Source organism: Ranitomeya variabilis, chromosome 6 (assembly GCF_051348905.1).
Source record: "Ranitomeya variabilis isolate aRanVar5 chromosome 6, aRanVar5.hap1, whole genome shotgun sequence".
Lineage (NCBI taxonomy): Eukaryota > Metazoa > Chordata > Amphibia > Anura > Dendrobatidae > Ranitomeya > Ranitomeya variabilis.
In genome coordinates, this window is record NC_135237.1 from 514,097,904 (window position 1) to 514,119,379 (window position 21,476).

The 21,476-nt window shown below is 41.9% G+C and overlaps 1 protein-coding gene across 1 annotated transcript in view; it reads right to left on the bottom strand.

The window, feature by feature from the left end:
- Positions 1–21,476, bottom strand: part of LOC143783318 (neural-cadherin-like) — a 99,547-nt gene that overhangs the window by 63,614 nt on the left and 14,457 nt on the right. The window contains exons 2-7 of the mRNA XM_077271723.1: positions 10,179–10,373; positions 9,656–9,881; positions 7,833–8,037; positions 4,293–4,404; positions 3,935–4,184; positions 81–223 (exon numbers count right to left, since the gene is read on the bottom strand). Of these exons, the coding sequence (XP_077127838.1) occupies positions 81–223; positions 3,935–4,184; positions 4,293–4,404; positions 7,833–8,037; positions 9,656–9,881; positions 10,179–10,373 (1,131 nt within the window). The remainder of the gene's footprint in view (positions 1–80; positions 224–3,934; positions 4,185–4,292; positions 4,405–7,832; positions 8,038–9,655; positions 9,882–10,178; positions 10,374–21,476) is intronic.

Here is a 21,476-nt window from a genome sequence, read left to right on the forward strand (position 1 = left end):
TATAAGACACAGTATAATCATAGTCAACGTATAGCGGTAGAATTCTATGTACGTTTGCTTGGAAATTGGGTATTTTCTACCTTTCTGACTGTCCAAGTCAAAGTTTCCCTCTTCATTTCCTTCAACAATGAAGTATGCTACGCTGTCTCCATCGGGATCTTTTGCATGGACCGTGGCCACCAAGGTGTTTGGTCCAGCATCTTCTGACAAGAAAGTGTTATATCTGAAATGATCACATAGACATGATCATAATCACTAGATAGTAGAGTGTGAGAAACAATTATCAAGAGATATGTAAGTCAATTCTTCATAAATAACCACTTAACGGGAACGCGGAATCAGAAAATGACTAGTGATGAGCGAGTGTACTCGTTGCTCTGGTTTCCCTGAGCACGCTCAGGTGACCTCCGAGTATTTATGACTGCTCGGAGATTTAGTTTTCATCCAGCAGCTGAATGATTTACAGCTACTAGCTTGCTTGATTACATGTGGGGATGCCCTAGCAACCAGACAACCCCCACATGTACTCAGCCTGGCTGGTAGCTGTAAATCATTCAGCTGCCGCGATGAAAACTAAATCTCCGAGCAGTCATAAATACTCGGAGGTCACCTGAGCGTGCTCAGGAAAACCCAAGCAACAAGTACACTCGCTCATCGCTAAAAATGACGTGTTTAAATCAAATATTTGTTTGGGGTTTTTTTTACATTTTTTATCATTTTCACACTGGCCACAAGGCTTTATGCTAGACTCACACTTCCTCTTCTGTACAGAAATCCTTTCAGTAGTCCCATTATCATGACAGACTATATTACAATATCTATATAAAGTAGGTACCACAAGATCTACCATTCATATATATTCATTCATGTACAGTATGAATGGGAAATATGGAAATCTGTCCAAGAATCTGTCTGTACTTGGGCCTGCCTTGTACCCAAGACAAGAGATCTACATCTAGAGAAAAGAAGGTTTAGATGCAAAAAAAACAGAACTAGGATAATCTGCAGGTAAATAGCATTAAAACAGTTTTAGGGTACGTTCACACAGGACTTTTTTGCTGCTTTTTTTTGCTGCTTTTTTTTATGCTAATTTAGGTGCGTTTTTTTGGTGCGTATTTGGTGCGTTTTTTGGGTACGTTCACACAGGACTTTTTTGCTGCAGATTTTTGCTGCAGTTTTTTTTTATGCCAATTTTCAGCTGCTAGGACACCTCACAATGGCTCTTCACACCTCACAATGGCTCACAATGGCTCTTCACACCTCACTAACCACACCCCTAAGCTCTTGGCTGTGAGATCCCTTCCTGCTGGCCATGATTTTCTGCACAAAAAACGCAGCAAATAATGCTACATGCGTTTTTGCAGCGTTTTTTTCATCACCCATTCAAGTCAATGGGTGAAAAAACGCTGCAAAAACGCAGCAAAAACGCTGAAAGAAGTGACATGCCCTATGTCCAAAAAAAGCAGCAAAGCAGAAAATACTGATCAAACAAAAAACCAACGTGTGTGCATGAGGGTATGTGCACACGTTCAGGATTTCTTGCAGAAATTTCCTGAAGAAAACCGGAAATTTTCTGCAAGAAATCCGCATTTTTTTTTTTGCGTCTTTTTTCCGTTTTTTTCGCGTTTTTTTAGCATTCTGCAAGCGTAATTAGCTTGCAGAATGCTAAAGTTTTCCAAGCGATCTGTAGCATCGCTTGGAAAACTGACTGACAGGTTGGTCACACTTGTCAAACATACTGTTTGACAAGTGTGACCAACTTTTTACTATAGATGCAGCTTATGCAGCATCTATAGTAAAAGATCGAATGTTTAAAAATAATAAAATAATAAAAAAAAAGGTTATACTCACCCAGACATCTCCTCAGCGGCGTCCGTTCCTCTTCCTATAGCTGGTCTCTGCGCGCAGGACCTTCCGTGACGTCACGGTCACGTGAGCGGTCACATGACCGCTCACTACCAATCACAGGACAGTGACGTCATCGGCAGGTCCTTCACCGCACATCAGCTACAGGAACCGAAGCGACAGCATGCAGTGGAGGCGGGAAGACATCGAGGGTGAGTATATCATTATTTTTTATTTTAATTCTTATTTTTTGACCACTTATATGGTGCCCAGTGCGTGGAGGAGAGTCTCCTCTCCTCCACCCTGGGTACCAACCGCACATAATCTGCTTACTTCCCGCATCGTGGGCACAGCCCCGTGCGGGAAGTAAGCAGATCAATGGACCCCTAGGTGTGCGGAATCCCCTGCAATTCCGCATTTTAATGAACATGTTGCTTTTTTTTCCGCGATGCTATTTTTTTGCGGAAAAAAAGGCTACATTTGCACAAAAAATGCGGAATACACTTAAAATAATGGGAGGCATATGTAAGCAATTTTTTTGCGTTTTTATCACGTTTTTATAGCGAAAAAAACGCGAAAAATACTTAACGTGTGCACATGGCCTGAGATTTCTGAAATCTCATAGGCTTTAATGGTACTGTAAAAAGCAGCTGAAAATTAGCATAAAAAAAAGCAGCAAAAAAAAGCAGCAAAAAAGTCCTGCCTGTGTGAACGTACCCTTAGGCTGCCTTACTAGGGCAGTGCCTATAGGGGGAAAATTAATGTATTTCCTCCCAGTACGCTATCAAGTCATTGGGGCGGTGCCTCAGTCATCACTCACTGTAAAGTGAGTGCACTGTAATCACTCCCTGGCACTTTGATTGACAGCCTGCTCCACAAAGTATGTGCAGCGTATGTGTGCACAAATCAGGCTGGCAATAAAAGAGTCAGGCGGTGATTACAAAGACTTATAATGGGTTACAAAATGTTTCCAGAAGTGAAAACAAGGACTCCTTACTGTAATGGAGCTTTGTTACTCTCTGCCCTACCAATTTGTGATGGCTGATTCACTGAAAAATTAAAGAAGGGTGTGATGCCGTAGTCAGATTGAATCAGCTCCATTAAAATGGGTCAGGACAGGACAGGGAGTGACCGCACATCCTATTCATTAAAAGTTCCACCGTTTCCTATATCAAAAATACTACTACTGCATTTCCAGTGTGACGCATGAAGGCGCATGCTACTAAGAAGATGCGCCAAATTCATTAAGTGGCATGCGCCTTATAATGTATGCCAGCAAACTGGGTGAGTGTGCTACGCTAGTCTTAATGAATTGCCCCCTAGATGTGTTTAGAGACACCTCTAATAAAAATGGACTCTTTAAATGGAACCTGTCACCTCGGAAAATCCTACTTGCATGGGTTAATTTGCATGTTAACAGAGTCACAATGCTACCCTGCCGCCATACTAAAAGTTCGGCTACCGGGATAAAATGAACTTATTCCCTGCCGGGATCCGCCAGCTTTCAGTCATAGGACGTGTACGTAGGGACTAAAATGCATGTCTCACTATACTTCGAGCAGCGGCTGTAAGCATGACCTGGCAATTTGATTGCAATCAAAGTGCCGCCGCTCACAGTATAGTGAGTGTGCTGTGAGCAGTGACTGTAGCTGCTCCGTTGCACGCTCCAATTGCTAAAAGCCGGCGGCTTCAGGGAGGAAATACGTTCATTTTCTCCCAGTAGCTGCACTTACAGTAAGGTGGCTGGAAAGCATTGTAATTCTATTACTTTGCAAATTAACCTTATATATGCAGGCAAGTAGTGCTTTCAAAGATGACAGGTTCCCTTTTAAAAGAAAACAAAAATGAATGTAAAAAACAGTAAGCAAAGTGTCTGTGTTTACAATTAAAGAGATCCATTGAACCTTGGCTTCCATTTTGCATGTTTCTGCTCCCTTTGTAAAGGATCCATTTTTAATACTAGATTTGTTATAAATGGTGACAGCTGGCCATGTGAGAAGAGTCTTAACAGTTTCTTTGCAACAAAATTGCCTATTTTTGCCGTTCACTGAAATACTGGATAGTAATAGTATAAGATAACAGTACTTACAAAGTTCGGGAGAAAACAGGGGCTTCGTCATTGATGTTGGACATCCGCAGACGCACTGAAGCTGTTCCTGTATGAGGAGGGATTCCTTTGTCTACCGCAATCACTACAAACTCATACATGTGGTTGGCTTGTTCGTAGTCTAGTCTCTGCTTGGACAGGATGTCTCCTTGTGATGTGATGGAGAATTCGGAGCTCTGGGTGAAGTAGGAAATCTCTGCATTGCTCCCGGAGTCACAGTCCTGAGCTGCAACTAATGTACAAATACCATCATAGCTGTTATGGACATATAATATCTATACAAATGCACAAGAAACATAGGACTTCTGTGGCTTGGTGGGAATTTAGAAAAACACTGCACCTTGTAAGATGGATGTGCCCACAGGAATATTTTCTACAATGTTGTCCTGGCTGTAAATCGACTTATGGAATTCAGGAGAGCAGTCGTTATCATCGGTGATGTGTATTATGACCTGGGTATTAAAATAATTACAGGAAAAAACTATAACACAAGTTTAATGAAACTATAGGGGCAGATTCATCAAATACTTTACAACAGAAATCTGGCCTAAAACAATTGGAAATTATTCAAATAATCACTCTGTTATGCAGTGACGTATACATCACTGCAGAGTAGAACACCAACTGCATGGACATTTATTGTCTATGGGTGGTCCTTAAGTAGTTAGAAGGGGTGGTTGGTCACAAGATATAGAAAATCTATCCTTAGGGACCCATTGAAAGATTTTCTATGAGGCCACCTCTGTTCTATATATGACCTTACCTCACCTACAGTTGTGGCCAAAAGTATTGACACCCCTGCAATTCTGTCAGATAATACTCAGTTTCTTCCTGAAAATGATTGCAAACACAAATTCTTTGGTATTATTATCTTCATTTAATTTGTCTTAAATGAAAAAAAACACAAAAGAGAATGAAGCAAAAAGCAAAACATTGATCATTTCACACAAAACTCCAAAAATGGGCCAGACAAAAGTATTGGCACCCTCAGCCTAATACTTGGTTGCACAACCTTTAGCCAAAATAATTGCGACCAACCGCTTCCGGTAACCATCAATGAGTTTCTTACAATGCTCTGCTGGAATTTTAGACCATTCTTCTTTGGCAAACTGCTCCAGGTCCCTGATATTTGAAGGGTGCCTTCTCCAAACTGCCATTTTTAGATCTCTCCACAGGTGTTCTATGGTAGCTAGAAGGAATATAGAGAGCAAATAGGGTCTTATCCGAATATTTGTGAGAGATATTATAAATTCACTCACCTATTATGGTTGTGTAAGACACAACCACTGCACTTAGCATTGGCGGCTGCTGCAAGCCTCGATGTGATGATCCTTTGCTAGGTGAAGAGAATGGGGCATCAGACTGCGCTGCTCGCCTGTCAGGATAATGTACCAGAGAAGTCCAAGTAGATGTAATAGAAAATAGACTTTATTTCTATGCGTTTTGTGGTGATCACACCACTTCCTCAGGACAGTCTATTCATAATGCCATGCACACGGTCAAGCAGTCCAGTGCCAGAGGCAGCAAAGCAACCCCAAAGCATCAGGGAACCTCCGCCATGTTTGACTGTAGGGACCGTGTTCTTTTCTTTGAATGCCTCTTTTTTTCTCCTGTAAACTCTATGTTGATACCTTTGCCCAAAAAACTCTACTTTTGTCTCATCTGACCAGAGAACATTCTTCCAAAACGTTTTAGGCTTTTTCAGGTAAGTTTTGTCAAACTCCAGCCTGGCATTTTTATGTCTCGGGGTAAGAAGTGGGGTCTTCCTGGGTCTCCTACCATACTGTCCCTTTTCATTCAGATGCCGACGGATAGTACAGATTGACACTGTTGTACCCTCGGACTGCAGGGCAGCTTGAACTTGTTTGGATGTTAGTCGAGGTTCTTTATCCAACATCTGCACAATCTTGCGTTGAAATCTCTTGTCAATTTTTCTTTTCCGTCCACATCTAGGGAGGTTAGCCACAGTGCCATGGGCTTTAAACTTTTTGATGACACTGTGCACGGTAGACACAGGAACTTTCAGGTCTTTGGAGATGGACTTGTAGCCTTGAGATTGCTCATGCTTCCTCACAATTTGGTTTCTCAAGTCCTCTGACAGTTCTTTGGTCATCTTTCTTTTCGCCATGCTCAATGTGGTACACACAAGGACACAGGACAGAGGTTGAGTCAACTTTAACCCCTTCATGACCTTGGGATTTTTCGTTTTTCTGTGTTCGTTTTTCACTCCCCTCTTTCCCAGAACCATAACTTTTTTATTTTTCCGTCAATATGGCCATGTGAGGGCTTATTTTTTGCGGGACAAGTTGTACTTTTGAACGGCATCATTGGTTTTACCATGTCGTGTACTAGAAAACGGGAAAAAAATTCCAAGTGCGGTGAAATTGCAAAAAAAATGCAATCCCTCACTTGTTTTTTGCTTGGCTATTTTGCTAGGTTCACTAAATGCTAAAACTGACCTGCCACTATGATTCTCCAGGTCATTACGAGTTCATAGACACCTAACATGACTAGGTTATTTTTTACCTAAGTGGTGAAAAAAAAATCCTAACTTTGCTAAAAAATAAAAAAAAAAAATTGCGCCATTTTCCGATACTCGTAGCGTCTCCATTTTTCATGATCTGGGGTCAGGTGAGGGCTTATTTTTTGCGTGCCGAGCTGGCATTTTTAATGACACCATTTTGGTGCAGATACGTTCTTTTGATCGCCCGTTATTGCATTTTAATGCAATGTCGCGGCGACCAAAAAAACGTAATTCTGGCTTTTCGATTTTTTTTCTCATTACGCCATTTAGCGATCAGCTTAATGCTTTTTTTTTATTGATAGATTGGGCGATTCTGAACGCGACGATACCAAATATGTGTAGGTTTGATTATTTTTTTATTGATTTATTTTGATTGGGGCGAAAGGGGGGTGATTTAAACTTTTATGTTTTTTTTATTTTTTTCACATTTTTTTTAACTTTTTTTTTTCACTTTTGCCATGCTTCAATAGCCTCCATGGGAGGCTAGAAGCAGGCACAACCCGATCGGCTCTGCTATGTGCTATAAGATCGCTGCTACACAGCAGAATTGCAGGTGTGCTGTGAGCGCCGACCACAGGGTGGCGCTCACAGCTACCTGTGATCAGTAACCATAGAGGTCTCAAGGACCTCTATGGTTACCTTCCTAATGCATCGCCGACCCCCGATCATGTGACGGGGGTCGGCGATGACGTCATATCCGGCCGCACGGCCGGATGCGGTAGTTAAATGCCGCTGTCTGCGTTTGACAGCGGCATTTAACAGGTTAATAGCGGCGGGTGAATAGCGATTTCACCCGCCGCTATTGCGGGGACATGTCAGCTGTTCAAAACAGCTGACATGTCCCGGCTTTGATGCGGGCTCACCGCGGAGCCCTGCATCAAAGCAGGGGAGCTGACCTCGGACGTACTATCCCGTCCGAGGTCAGTAAGGGGTTAATCCATGTCAACTGCCTGCAAGTGTGATTTAGTTATTGCCAACACCTGTTAGGTGCCACAGGTAAGTTACAGGTGCTGTTAATTACACAAATTAAAGAAGCATCACATGATTTTTCGAACAGTGCCAATACTTTTGTCCACCCCCTTTTTATGTTTGGTGTGGAATTATATCCAATTTGGCTTTAGAACAATTCTTTTTGTGTTTTTTTCATTTAAGACAAATTAAATGAAGATAATAATACCAAAGAATTTGTGTTTGCAATCATTTTCAGAAAGAAACTGAGTATTATCTGACAGAATTGCAGGGGTGTCAATACTTTTGGCCACAACTGTACATATATTTACTGATTAAAGGCCCATAGAAATCTAAAGTAGATTATTTACTTGACCCAATGACAATCTGGCCCCAATCAGCCGATACCTCAGTGACACTGCTGAGTCCATTTTCTGCCTCCAGAGCCTTCACCAACAAGTGATAAAGATGATGTTCACTCTCGTAATCCACAGCATGTGTCAGGCTCAGCTCCCCGCTCTCTTGGTTAATGGTGAACAGGCCATTTGGATTCATCAGTAAGGTGTAAGTGACAGATTTGCTTTGGAAGGACACGGCTTCCACAACCGCCATCCTACAAGAAAGAATTAAAATTGTTCCATCCTATTTGATTTTCAGCTACAAAAACCTGTGTGGGTCTTCACTCTCCTTAGGTGATGGGCCCAAGAAAAAGCTTAGATAATTGAGCGGAAAAGAGACCGGTTGTTTTGCCCCGGGAAGCAAAACTGGATGACATAATGGATCTTCCTCTAAATGAGCCATTTGACATATATCGGTAAATGTTCCTTTGCTGGGAATCAGATCTCCAAATATCTAACACTAATGGGTTATACTTAGGACAGGCTATCAATTTTACATAATTTGAAAACCCCTGTAAAGCCTCATTTAGGGTGGTTTCACACTTGCGTTTTTGTCTGCAGCGTTTTTTGCACAAAAAAAGCATGCGTTTTTTTCCCTATATTTAACATTAAAAATGCGTTTTTTTGTACGCGTTTGGTCGCGTTTTCAAACGCATGCGTTTTTTTTCTGCATGCGTTCATTTTCAGAAATGCAACCTGCAGTATTTTCTTGCAGCGTTTTTTTGCCGCGAAAAAACGCATGCGTTTTTTCGCGGCAAAAAATTGCATTGCTGTCTATGTAAACGCATGCGTTTTTAAGCACATGCGTTTGTTTGCGTTAAAAACGCATGCGTTTTTATAGGAAAAAAACAGAAAACACACTGAAAAGCCACCCACCACCATCAAGGTGATAAAGGGATCCAAACCCTAACTCTACCCCTAACCTCACCCCTAACCGTTTAATGAACATTTTCTGACAGTCATAGTGCCACGTATTTCAGTGCCACGTATTTCAGTGCCACGTATTTCAGTGCCACGTATCACGTATTTCAGTGCCACGTATTTCAGTGCCACGTATCACGTATTTAAGTGCCACGTATTTCAGTGCCACGTGTTTCAGTGCCACGTACCACGTATTTAAGTACCACGTGTTTCAGTGCCACATTTTTAAGTGCCACGTATCACGTATTTCAGTTGCACGTATTTCAGTTGCACGTATTTCAGTGCCACGTATTTCAGTCACATTTAGGGTTAGGGGTAGGGTTAGGGTTTTCTTGTGTTTTCTTGTGTTTTCTTGTGTTTTTCTATAAAAACACATGCGTCTAAAAAACGCATGCGTTTTACCGCGTTTACATGCGTTTTTTCACACATGTGTTTTTTTTAAAAACGCATGCAGATAAAAACGCAAGTGTGAAGCCATTAGACATCTAATGTTTTGACAAAAATTGGACAGATTTCCATCAGAGCGCTTGATCTGATTTTCATCCATTTTTGGACCATGTCTTCAATTTTAGCATCAGTGCTTCATCTGGTTTTCTTTGTATGCAAAAAAAAAATTTATATGCTTCTCCTACCCATTAAACAGTAAAAAAAATAGATAGCACTTAGATGATACATAGATGGCACCTGTTTTTTCTCGGACCCATTGTTGCAATGGGCGAGTTGGATTGGAAAAGTAGATAAAAATCAGTGAACATGTGTTGTATCTGTGAAAATACATGAACGTGAAAAACGGAGATCTGAATGAGCGTTAGAGTAACTTTACATGTTCATTTCCTTGGACTGAAGTTATGTTAAGTCTCTTCGATTTACTACATGAAATTTCATAGCAGCATAACTGAGGTTTCTACTTACTTCTCTCCGATAGCTGTGGTTTCTGGGACAAACACACTATACGTCATATTGGTAAACTGTGGTGGCCGTAACCCAACCAGGATGGAGATAGACGCGTAGGGACTCTTCTTTGCATGTTTGTCGGTGGCCTGAACGGTCAGGGCATATTCCTTGTTCCACGTTAATGGTAAACCAGTTGTACTAATAACTCCAGTATCTTTATCCACCTTGAAGCGTTGGTCGGCACCTTTATAGAATGCAAAAAGGTCAGAACAAAGCAAAATATAACTTTTGATAACTTTTGTGATTTTTATCAAACTTCAGATGGCCATTGCTTTGCATAGGAGCTGTAGAGACACAAAAGCCTTTAGTGTATTTTACAGTTATTGGAGTAGTAAGACAAAATAGGCGCAAATATTGGAAAAGTTTTACAGACACCTGTATAATGCTTGCTGATAAGATATAATGTCAAGTTAAAAGGTAAAAAATAATCTTGTGCCACATTTAAGATAAGGCCATACTTTGTTATACAGCTTGATACTACCTTCCATGAGATGGTAAGATATGCCGCCCCCAGAGCTCTCGTCATTGTAGTAATGTGCCAATAGCTGGTATACAATAGTGCCCTTTGGCGCTTCAGGGTTTACACAAGCCAGGTACGGGAATGGGTACATGGTCCACTCCAAGCTCTCCTCTCTCGGTACAACAATGGTTATGTGGCCCAAATACCAGTCACCATCTGCAAACAGAAAAATTAACTCAAATGTAGTTAGATGTTACATTGTGTTAATAAATCCTCCTGCGCATGGGACGTACTTGGACGTTCCAACATGACAACAATTCAAAATATAAGGCCAAGTCGACCTGTCATTGGCTACAGCGGAACAAAGTGGAGTGGCCATCTCAGTCTCCTGACCTCAATATCATTGAGCCACTCTGGGGAGATCTCAAGCGCGCAGTTCATGCTGGACAGCCCAGGAATTTACAGGAACTGGAGGCTTTTTGCGAAGAAAAATGGGCAGCTTTACCATCTGAGAAAATAAAAAACCTCATCCACAACTACCACAAAAGACTTCAAGCTGTAATTGATGTCATAAGGGGCAATACACGGTATTAAGACATGGGGTATGTAAACTTTTGATCAGGGTAATTTGGATGTTTTGAGTTGAAAAAAAAACAACTGTCCAGCTAATTAAAGTAGGGGAGTATAACGCAAAACAACTATCAACAAAACACACCTACCCCTTAAAACGTTAATCTTTATTAATATTCTATTTAATACAGAAAATCCCTATAAAAACATCCCAATTAGGGGACCACAGGTTTCTAGGGTTAGGGACTCCACTCGTCTATCTCCAATATAAGTACCAGAAAAATAACTCAATAGAAAAAATCAGCAAAATGTGAAAAAATAACCCAAAAAAATAAAAAAACATGAAAAAAACATAAAAAATCAAAAATTAATATATACTATGCCTATATTGGCCCTAATGTGCCCTTAGGTCTAATGCCCTTCCTAGCAGCGGAGGTTGGCACCCTAAATAGTCGATATGGCGCCCCCGCTCACCGGCGGCTGTCCCTTCTCTCCCTAAACGGCCCCTAACAATCTAAAAGACCACAGACAAATACACCATATAATATGGATCAATACAAATCCATAAAAACACACACTATTAGTGATGCACCTGATACCCTACACCCTCTGAGGTAAATCTATGATGAGCTTAACAATAGACCCCAAATTTGTTATGTAAAGGATGTGTAGTCTATATAGACATAGAGCTGTACCTAGATTATTACAGATGGCTTATATCCAATCTAAGCTTAGTAATGTGGTGGATATATAGTAATCCATATAGAAAAACTGCCCGTGATTTATTATGTAAGTAACTCAATATAACTATATCCTCCCAGCACCCCTGAATTCATTCAAGGTGCAGACTTAGATTCTTCAGAAACTCATACATTATTTAGAAAAAATGTTTTAGAGGAAAAATTGTCCGTCAAAGATCATATCGGGAATAATCACCCACTAAAAAATATATATATAGTTATTTTAGGCAGTTCACCCCCACATACCCAGGTACCCTCTTTATGTCTGCTGGGTTATACATATGATATATGCATCACTATTATTTGCCAGATAAAGTGCTCAATATGCCAACAATTGTATCATCAGACAAAGCCAGTGCTATTTTTCAACTTAGCTCCTTATTCATCAGACGTTCCCTCATGGCCGCCACTTCAATCCATCGGCTCATGTACACGCTGTCCCGACGCGTTTCTCCCCCGTTTAATTCATCCAGGGGGTTCATCAGGGGACTTTAGATCATTGCACCATAATAGGTTATAGAGCCACACGCAGGAATCAAGGTATTGAGTTCCGTAGTCTGTGCTGTCTCTAACTCACTCCCCTCATTTATATAGCATACCCTTAGACGCTCCACCCACCTACATCTGGCAGCGGCGTCTTCCCAGGATCGGCGCCATAATACATGTGTTTACATTGCAGCAGGAAGTATGGTGGCTTGCAGCGTTCAACCGCCTCTGCTGATGACGTGCTTTGGACCGCATTAGCGCACATTGATGACACGCATGCTGTGCTGAAACGCACAGCCATATCTCAACCTGCTGCGCAACCGCAGAGTAATACCGGCCAAATGCTCTGTTTACCGCTTGCACTTATTACACGGCTTCTAATGACATTTGCGGCTAACGCTGTATACCTAACCACATAGTGGGTGTACTATTTGTCTTAATGAGATATCTAATCCAAATCTCATAACTTTGTGAACTGTCCACCGGCTAATGTGCACATACCTACATGCATGCCATGTCAATATAACCGGGTTCTCCCATCACATATCAACGAGGGGATATGAGCTACCAGTATAGGTTATAAGGCATAAGATAAGAATCTACCACATCTAAACCTTACATATTCCCTAAAGGATGTTACTGACAGGGGTATCTTTAGCACCTGACTTTACCTAGATACCACACCAACAATATGTACATAAGCTATATTGTTTCCTATCATGGGAGATGTGCTCACCATTATGTCTTAAATGAAGCTCGAGAAGGTCAACTGTTCATTCAGACCATTTGGATGGATACTATCCATCCAGAAAATCCATCTCGTTTCTCTCTGTAGGATCTTCTTGTCCCAGTCTCCTAAGCGGACCGACGGTTCCACCACCTCTATCATCCTAAACCCGATAGACCCTAGATCACCCCCATGTTGCATGTTCACATGACGCGCCAAAGGTGTCTCTCTTTTGTTGCGTATATCTCCAAGATGCTCTCCAATCCGAATTTTAAACTGTCTCTTCGTTTTACCAATGTAATTTAATGGACAAGAGCATGTGCACAGATATACAACACCTACTGTTTTGCAGTTTGCAAACTGTTTATTGTTATACGTCCTCTTGGTCGTTACACTTGTGAACGTGTTGGAAGGTGTAACATATCGACAGTAGCTACAATGCCCACACCTGAAGGTCCCTATGGCTCTATTATCGAGCCATGTCCCTTGTTTTTTAGGTAGGGCAAAGTGACTGTTAACAAGTTGGTCCTTTATTGATTTGCCCCGTCTAAATGTCACCGACGGTCTCGGTGTAATCCATTTGGCAATATCCGAATCAGTTCTCAATATGTTCCAGTGTTTTCTTAGGATATGCATAACTCTAGGGTTTTGGTCATCAAAAGTACCTATCAGTCTAGTAAGTGACTCTGGATCCTGCTCATTCTTAGTGGTCAGCAGAGATGTCCTCTCAGTCCTAAGTGCATTCTCATATGCCCTCTTTATCACTGGTCCTGGGTTCCCTCGATCTCTAAATCTTTTTGTGAGGTCACATGCCCTATTGCGGAAATCTGCTGTTCCCGAGCAGTTCCTCCTGAGACGAAGAAACTGCCCTTTGGGGATGCCCTGTTTTTGAGGGACAGGGTGGTGACTTTCCCATCTCAGTAAACTGTTTGTAGCCGTAGGCTTTCTAAAGATCGAGGTTTTTAATGAGCCATCTGATTGTATAGTAATGGCCACATCCAGGAAAGCAATCCTATCACCACCCACCTCATATGTGAATTTCAGGCCCAGGTCATTAATGTTAAGCTGCTGGACAAAAGTGGCAAATTGTTGCACATTTCCTGACCAAAGGACGAGGATGTCATCTATATATCGGCCCCAAAATTGTATCTTGGGGCCGCAGATGACATCCCCGTCCTTGAACACCACCGTATCCTCCCACCAGCCCAGGAGTAAGTTGGCATACGTGGGAGCACAAGGGCTCCCCATCGCTGTACCCCTGAGCTGGTGGTAAAACTTCCCCCCAAAAAGGAAGAAGTTGTGTCTGAGTACAAATTGTAATAGAGTCAGTATGAACTCATTATGAGCTGTTAGATGCCTACCTCTCATACTCAGAAAGTATCTCACTGCCATTAGGCCCTGTTCATGAGGTATACTTGAGTACAGCGATTCTACATCAATCGATGCTAAGATGGTTCCTGGTTCAACACTGATACCATCCAACTTATTTAGAAGGTCCGTGGTGTCCCTAAGATGTGATGGCAATGCCGTCACGAAACTCCTCAGGACTTTATCCAGATAGACACTGCTATTCTGACATAATGCATCAATCCCGGACACAATAGGTCTCCCTTTAAGAGGGGGGTATCCCTTATGTATCTTAGGGTTAGCATAAAATGTCGCAATTAGTGGGTGTTTAGGCAAAAGAAAATCCATTTCATTGGACGAAATGAGGCAATTCTGTTTGGCTTCAGATACTATCTCTTTCAGAGCTTTAAAGTAGACTGGGCTGGGATCATATCTCAAAATCTCATAAGCTGTCCTATCAGACAGCAGTCCTAAGCACATTTCTTGATATTGTTCACTGTTCATCAACACTGTATTACCCCCCTTATCTGAAGGTTTTATAATAAGGGATGTATTCTCTTTCAAGTTCTGTATTGCATGTAACTCATCCACTGATAGATTACGGGGTGTACAGTGTTGTCTTCTATTGATCTTCCTAATGTCCTCCTCCACTAGTTTCAGAAAAATATCAATACTATTCACCTCTCCACTCGGTGGCATCCTCACACTCTTACATTTCAAGTTTGTAAAGGGACCTTCCCCTATGTTCCTTTCTCCTTCCCTAGCCAGGTCAGTAAGTAAAAGTACGTCACGAAGTTCTTCAATTGATATCCCCAATTCCTGGCACTTATTTCTATCATTGTGAGCAAAAAATTTCCTCCACCTAAGTTTACGCAAAAATAAGTGTATATCCTTGACCCATAAAAATGGGTCAAACCGAGTAGTAGGGACAAACGTCATTCCAGCTTTCAATACCTTGAATTCAGATGTAGTGAGTGTGTGAGAGGATAGATTAATAATACAGTTTTTTTCTGATTTCTGTGTGCCCCAGTCTCTTTCTACATCAATCCCGGCCCCTATTTGTTTCAGGTGACTGTGCGACCTCTGAGTTGATATCGGGCATCCCGACTCTCTAAAAAAAAAAAGCACTGGCTTTGTCTGATGATACAATTGTTGGCATATTGAGCACTTTATCTGGCAAATAATAGTGATGCATATATCATATGTATAACCCAGCAGACATAAAGAGGGTACCTGGGTATGTGGGGGTGAACTGCCTAAAATAACTATATATATATTTTTTAGTGGGTGATTATTCCCGATATGATCTTTGACGGACAATTTTTCCTCTAAAACATTTTTTCTAAATAATGTATGAGTTTCTGAAGAATCTAAGTCTGCACCTTGAATGAATTCAGGGGTGCTGGGAGGATATAGTTATATTGAGTTACTTACATAATAAATCACGGGCAGTTTTTCTATATGGATTACTATATATCCACCACATTACTAAGCTTAGATTGGATATAAGCCATCTGTAATAATCTAGGTACAGCTCTATGTCTATATAGACTACACATCCTTTACATAACAAATTTTGGGTCTATTGTTAAGCTCATCATAGATTTACCTCAGAGGGTGTAGGGTATCAGGTGCATCACTAATAGTGTGTGTTTTTATGGATTTGTATTGATCCATATTATATGGTGTATTTGTCTGTGGTCTTTTAGATTGTTAGGGGCCGTTTAGGGAGAGAAGGGACAGCCGCCGGTGAGCGGGGGCGCCATATCGACTATTTAGGGTGCCAACCTCCGCTGCTAGGAAGGGCATTAGACCTAAGGGCACATTAGGGCCAATATAGGCATAGTATATATTAATTTTTGATTTTTTATGTTTTTTTCATGTTTTTTTATTTTTTGGGGTTATTTTTTCACATTTTGCTGATTTTTTCTATTGAGTTATTTTTCTGGTACTTATATTGGAGATAGACGAGTGGAGTCCCTAACCCTAGAAACCTGTGGTCCCCTAATTGGGATGTTTTTATAGGGATTTTCTGTATTAAATAGAATATTAATAAAGATTAACGTTTTAAGGGGTAGGTGTGTTTTGTTGATAGTTGTTTTGATGTTTTGAGTTGTCATTATGATTTAAAAAGAGAAAACACAGTAATTTGACAATAAATGGCTTCACCCAACCACTAACCATGAGTGGAGAAAAAGTTTTGGTGTTATCATTCATATTCTCCGAAAGAAAGCCCAAGAAAGCAAAAATTCTGCCGGGGTATGCAAACATCGAGCACAACTGTACATTGGCGATACGTTTCCATAACTATTAAAAAGTACTTATCCATATGAATGAAGCAAGGACAGTGGTGTTAACAAAACATACCATATAGAATAAATAAAAGAACAATTTAACCGGATATGTAACATTCCTGCCTCCTGGGGAAGTTCTTTTATATTTCTTAACTGTGTACTGGGGGGGGGGACTTACATCCATTAACCACACATTACCCCACACACAGGAATAAAGTACCAATGCGTGCTGGCCCTACTTTATGTGGAAAAAACCTGATGACAGGTTCCCTTTAATGTACCAGAAAGCAACAGCAAGGCAGTACAATATTTTTTACAGACGATAATTGTCTTAAAAAAAATACAAAAAAAATCTCCAAAATCCAGACTGGTTTAAGTGTACCCGTCTAGCTCACAAAAAGTGTGTGTGACGCAAACATTTTTTTATTTTGCACATCTGTTTTACTAGTCAAATTTTGCATCTGCACATGTAGCATAATGTTGAAGGTACTGTCTTATTGGCTATTGGCTCTCTGCCTACCTAATATTTCTTATAACATCAATTTTGGGAACGGGGATTAAATTTTGTTTACATATACAAAAAAGAAATAAAAAAATGTAGATATTTAATTGCGCTTGACTGTTTTGTTTATATACGGCGTTCTGCTGCCATACTTTAGCAGGTGAAACAAGTATTGAACATGTCACCAATTTCCTACAGAAATATTTACATGAAATTCTCACCAGATGCTGGTGACGACAGCTTCAAGATGCCTACTGTATGGAGAAACTAGTCACATGCATTGCTCAGGTGTGATTTTGTTCCATTCTTGCACGCAAAAACTCTTCAAATCCTGAAGATTCCGTGGGCTCCTTCTATGATCTCTGAGCTTTAGTTCCTTCCATAAATTTTCTACTGGATTCGGGTCAGGTGATTGGCTGGGCTATTCTAGCAGCTTTATTTTTTTTTTTCTGAGAGTTTGGCTGTGTGTTGGGGATTATTGTCGTGTTGAAATGTGTATGCTCGTTTCATCTTCATCTTCCTGGTAGATGGCAGCAGATTTTTTATCAAGAATGTCTCGTTACATTTTTCCATTCATCCTTCCTTCAATTATATGAAGTTTGCCACTGCTGTATGCTGAAAAACAGGCCCACACCATGATATTCGAATCCCTTCAAGCATCACTATTGGTATGATGTTTTGGAGGCTATATTCAGTGTCATTTGACCTCCAAACATGGTATATATTATGGCATCCAAAGAGTTCAATTTTGGTCTCATCTGACCAGACTCAGACTATATTTTCCAAGTATTTCACAAACTTGTCAAAATGTTATTGAGCAAATTTTAAACATGCTTGAACATGCTTTTTGTTCAGCAATGGAATCTTGCATGGTGAGCATGTGGAAAGATGTGACAGATACTGCCCTGAAGACAACAAATTGCGTAGAGTGAACTATGATATATGGTTTTATTGCATTTTATTGAGTAATGTGGAATGTGTAGAGTATAATGTGACTAATATATAATGACTGATGCTGTTATGTGGGTACTATATTGATAATGCCTAAGGTAATCTGGTACCCTCAGCTCAGGAGTAGGAAAAGTGTAGAAAATAGATTAGTGCTTAGTTAGTGATAGATAGGAAGATCTATCTTCCTATACTATATAGTCTTCCTTAATGTACAGTAATAGGAATAGTCTAGGATACAGTTAAATGTTTGGGACCAGCCCAGCATGCAAGGGAGCAGAGTAAAATCAAAAGGGGAAACACTTCCTGGTTTAGTTAGAAAAAATGTGAGGTTTGTGACAAGTGGAAATTCAAGGTGCAGTTGGCTGGAGGAACATGGAGTGTATAACATTCTGGCAACATGAGGTTGAATAAAATTTCCTGCAGATCTTCCTGCAACATCTAGGGCCTACGGCCTTAATCCCTTCCATACAGAGGAAGCAGTATGAGACACCTCGAAGGGGAGATAATAATAATAATCTTTATTTTTATATAGCGCTAACATATTCAGCAGCACTTTACAGTTTGCACACATTATCATCACTGTCCCCGATGGGGCTCACAATCTAAATTCCCTATCAGTATATCTTTGGAATGTGGGAGGAAACCAGAGTGCCCGGAGGAAACCCATGCAAACACAGGGAGAACATACAAACTTCCTGCAGATGTTGTCCAAGGTGGGATTAGAACCCAGGACTCCAGCGCTGCAATGCTATCCACTGAGCCACCATGCTGCCCTTGATGTAACAGAGTGTTGTGGGCCCCGGACAGGAAATCCTTTGAGCTGACAATAGGATAAAACCTAGGAATAGTCTGAACTGAACGCAAGTAAAGGCTTGAAAGGTACTGTGTTGATGGAACTGTAACCCCTCCGGTGCTGTGCTAAATATTGCGTGTTAAAGAATGATGTAATTGAACTGTCCAGTAAAGTTGAACTTGTTAAAGTGAACCGAATATTCCCTGATGTGTCTGCAGCTGATGCAGGAGCTAAGGACATGGATACAGGGAGGCCTCTGGTCTCAAGCATGCATACAGTCCATTCAGGTTGAGAGCATTACTTATAGCTTTCTTTGAGACAATTGTACCTTACTGATTCCAGGTCTTTCTGTAGCTCTCCACAGGTGGTCCTTGGCTCTTGGACAACTCTTCTGATAATTCTTTTCAATCCTTTTTCTGAAATCTTGCAGGGAGCACCTGATGGTGGCTGGTTTATGGAGAATTGATGCTCTTTCCACGTACAGATTGTGGCCCCAACAATGCTCACTGGAACCTTTAGTAGTTTATAGTGATGGGTGAGTGTGCTAGGTACTGCTTGGTACTCGATCGAGCATCCTGGTGCCGAGACGCTAGATACTTGGATTGAGTATCCTTATCCTGGTACTCGGGCGCCATGCTTGATTCCCTGCCCCGCATGTTTTGCGGCTGATTTTCAGCTACTAAGCATGCAGAAATTACCTGCCAATCACAGTAATGCAATAGCCATGTTGGCTACTGGAATTACTGAGTTGGCTGGCCGCATCACTTCATTGGGTCTATAGAAAGTCCTGGTGACGCGATGCTTACCACACTGTACCAGGAAACAGTAGAGAGAGTCACTGCAGAAGTGAAAGTGAGCATTATAGGCCTTGCAAAAGAAAGCTAAAATCAACAGTTCTTATCAGGGCTCCACCTATTCTATTCAATACCGCTGTGTTCTGTACTATTGAGTGTAGGGAAAGCTGGCGGAGAAGAGATAGTGCAATATAGGCTTTGCTGAAGAAACAAAAAATCCTTATCAGCGCTCCATTTATTGTATTCAATACCACTGTGACTTGTCCTATTGAGTGTAGAGAAAGCTTGTGGAGAAGGGATAGTACATTATAGGCTTTGCTAAAGAAGCAAAAAATTCTTATCAGGGCTCCATCTATTCAATTCTAGTCCCTATTAACACCGCTGATAGCTGCATACCTTAAGGCCCCGTCACACATAGCGAGATCGCTAGCGAGTTCGCTGCTGAGTCACAAGTTTTGTGACGCAACAGCGACCTCAGTAGCGATCTCGCTATGTGTGACACATACCAGCGACCAGGCCCCTGCTGTGAGATCGCTGGTCGTGTCGGAATGGCCTGGACCTTTTTTTGGTCGTTGAGGTCCCGCTGACATCGCTGAATCGGTGTGTGTGACACCGATCCAGCGATGTCTTCACTGGTAACCAGGGTAAACATCGGGTTACTAAGCGCAGGGCCGCGCTTAGTAACCCGATGTTTACCCTGGTTACCAGCGTAAATGTAAAAAACCCCAAACAGTACATTCCGGTGTCCGTCAGGTCCCTTGCCGTCTGCTTCCCGCTCTGACTGAGTGCCGCCGTACAGTGAGAGCACAGCACAGCAGTGACGTCACCGCTGCGCTCTGCTCTCACTGTACGGCGGCACTCAGTCAGAGCAGGAAGCAGACGGCAAGGGACCTGACGGACATCAGAAGGCGAGTATGTACTGTTTTTTTGGGGGGGTAACCAGGGTAAACATCGGGTTACTAAGCGCGGCCCTGCGCTTAGTAACCCGATGTTTACCCTGGTTACCCGGGTGCTGCAGGGGGACTTCGGCATCGTTGAAGACAGTTTCAACGATGCCGAAGTCGTTCCCCTGATCGTTGGTCGCTGGAGAGAGCTGTCTGTGTGACAGCTCCCCAGCGACCACACAACGACTTACCAACGATCACGGCCAGGTCGTATCGCTGGTCGTGATCGTTGGTAAATCGCTATGTGTGACGGGGCCTTTATTTAAAATGTGCAAGGCGTGTGGTAAGGAAAGAGGAAGTGGACGTGCTGCTAATGGTGCACGCAGAGGCCGAGGCCATGGGACAGGTGAAACTGTGCCTGCTGCCAGAGAACAACAAATATGCTCATCCACGAGACCTAGCTTCCTGTCCTACTTTGCATGGGGGCACGGGACACCACTCTTAAAGCCAGAATAATGTGAACAGGTGGTCAGTTGGATTGCAGATAATACCTCCAGTCTATTTCTAGCACCACCCTGTCTTCTACAAGTTCCAGTCTCACAAGAGTCTTGACCACATAATCCTCACCCTGATCCTACTTCCTCTCATCATAGTGAGTTCCAGGAGACAAGTGACCCTACACTTGGTCATACCAAGGAGTGCTTTACCTTTCCATTTATGACTTCTTCTGGTCTCTCACCTAGCACGTTTATAGAGGGACATGAGGAGATCATGTGTGGCGATGCCTAAATATTTGAGCAGCCACCGTTAGAAGAAGCCGACAGTGTTTCAAGAGGTGGATGATGATGAAAAACAGTCACCAACAAGTCATGTTAAGTCAACAAGTCAGGAGGAGGACTAGCGTGAGGAAGTGGAAGACGAGGTGGTGAATGATGAATTCACTGACCCAACCTGGCAAGGTGGCATGCAGAGCGAGCACAGCAGCACATAGAGGGAGGGATCCGCAGCATCGCAATAATCAGGAAGAGGCAGTGGTGTGGCAAGAGGAAGAATGTGGTCAACTGTTCCCCAGAGAACCCACATGTGGCCACTACCACACCAGTTCCTGCACCCCCTCCTCCTACTCTTCATCCTCCATCTCAGAATTATCATTCATATCAGTCGTAAGCTGGATGCACTGGAGCACTGTCTCGGTGAAGTGGCAACAAGTTCTGCTTAAACTCATATTTTT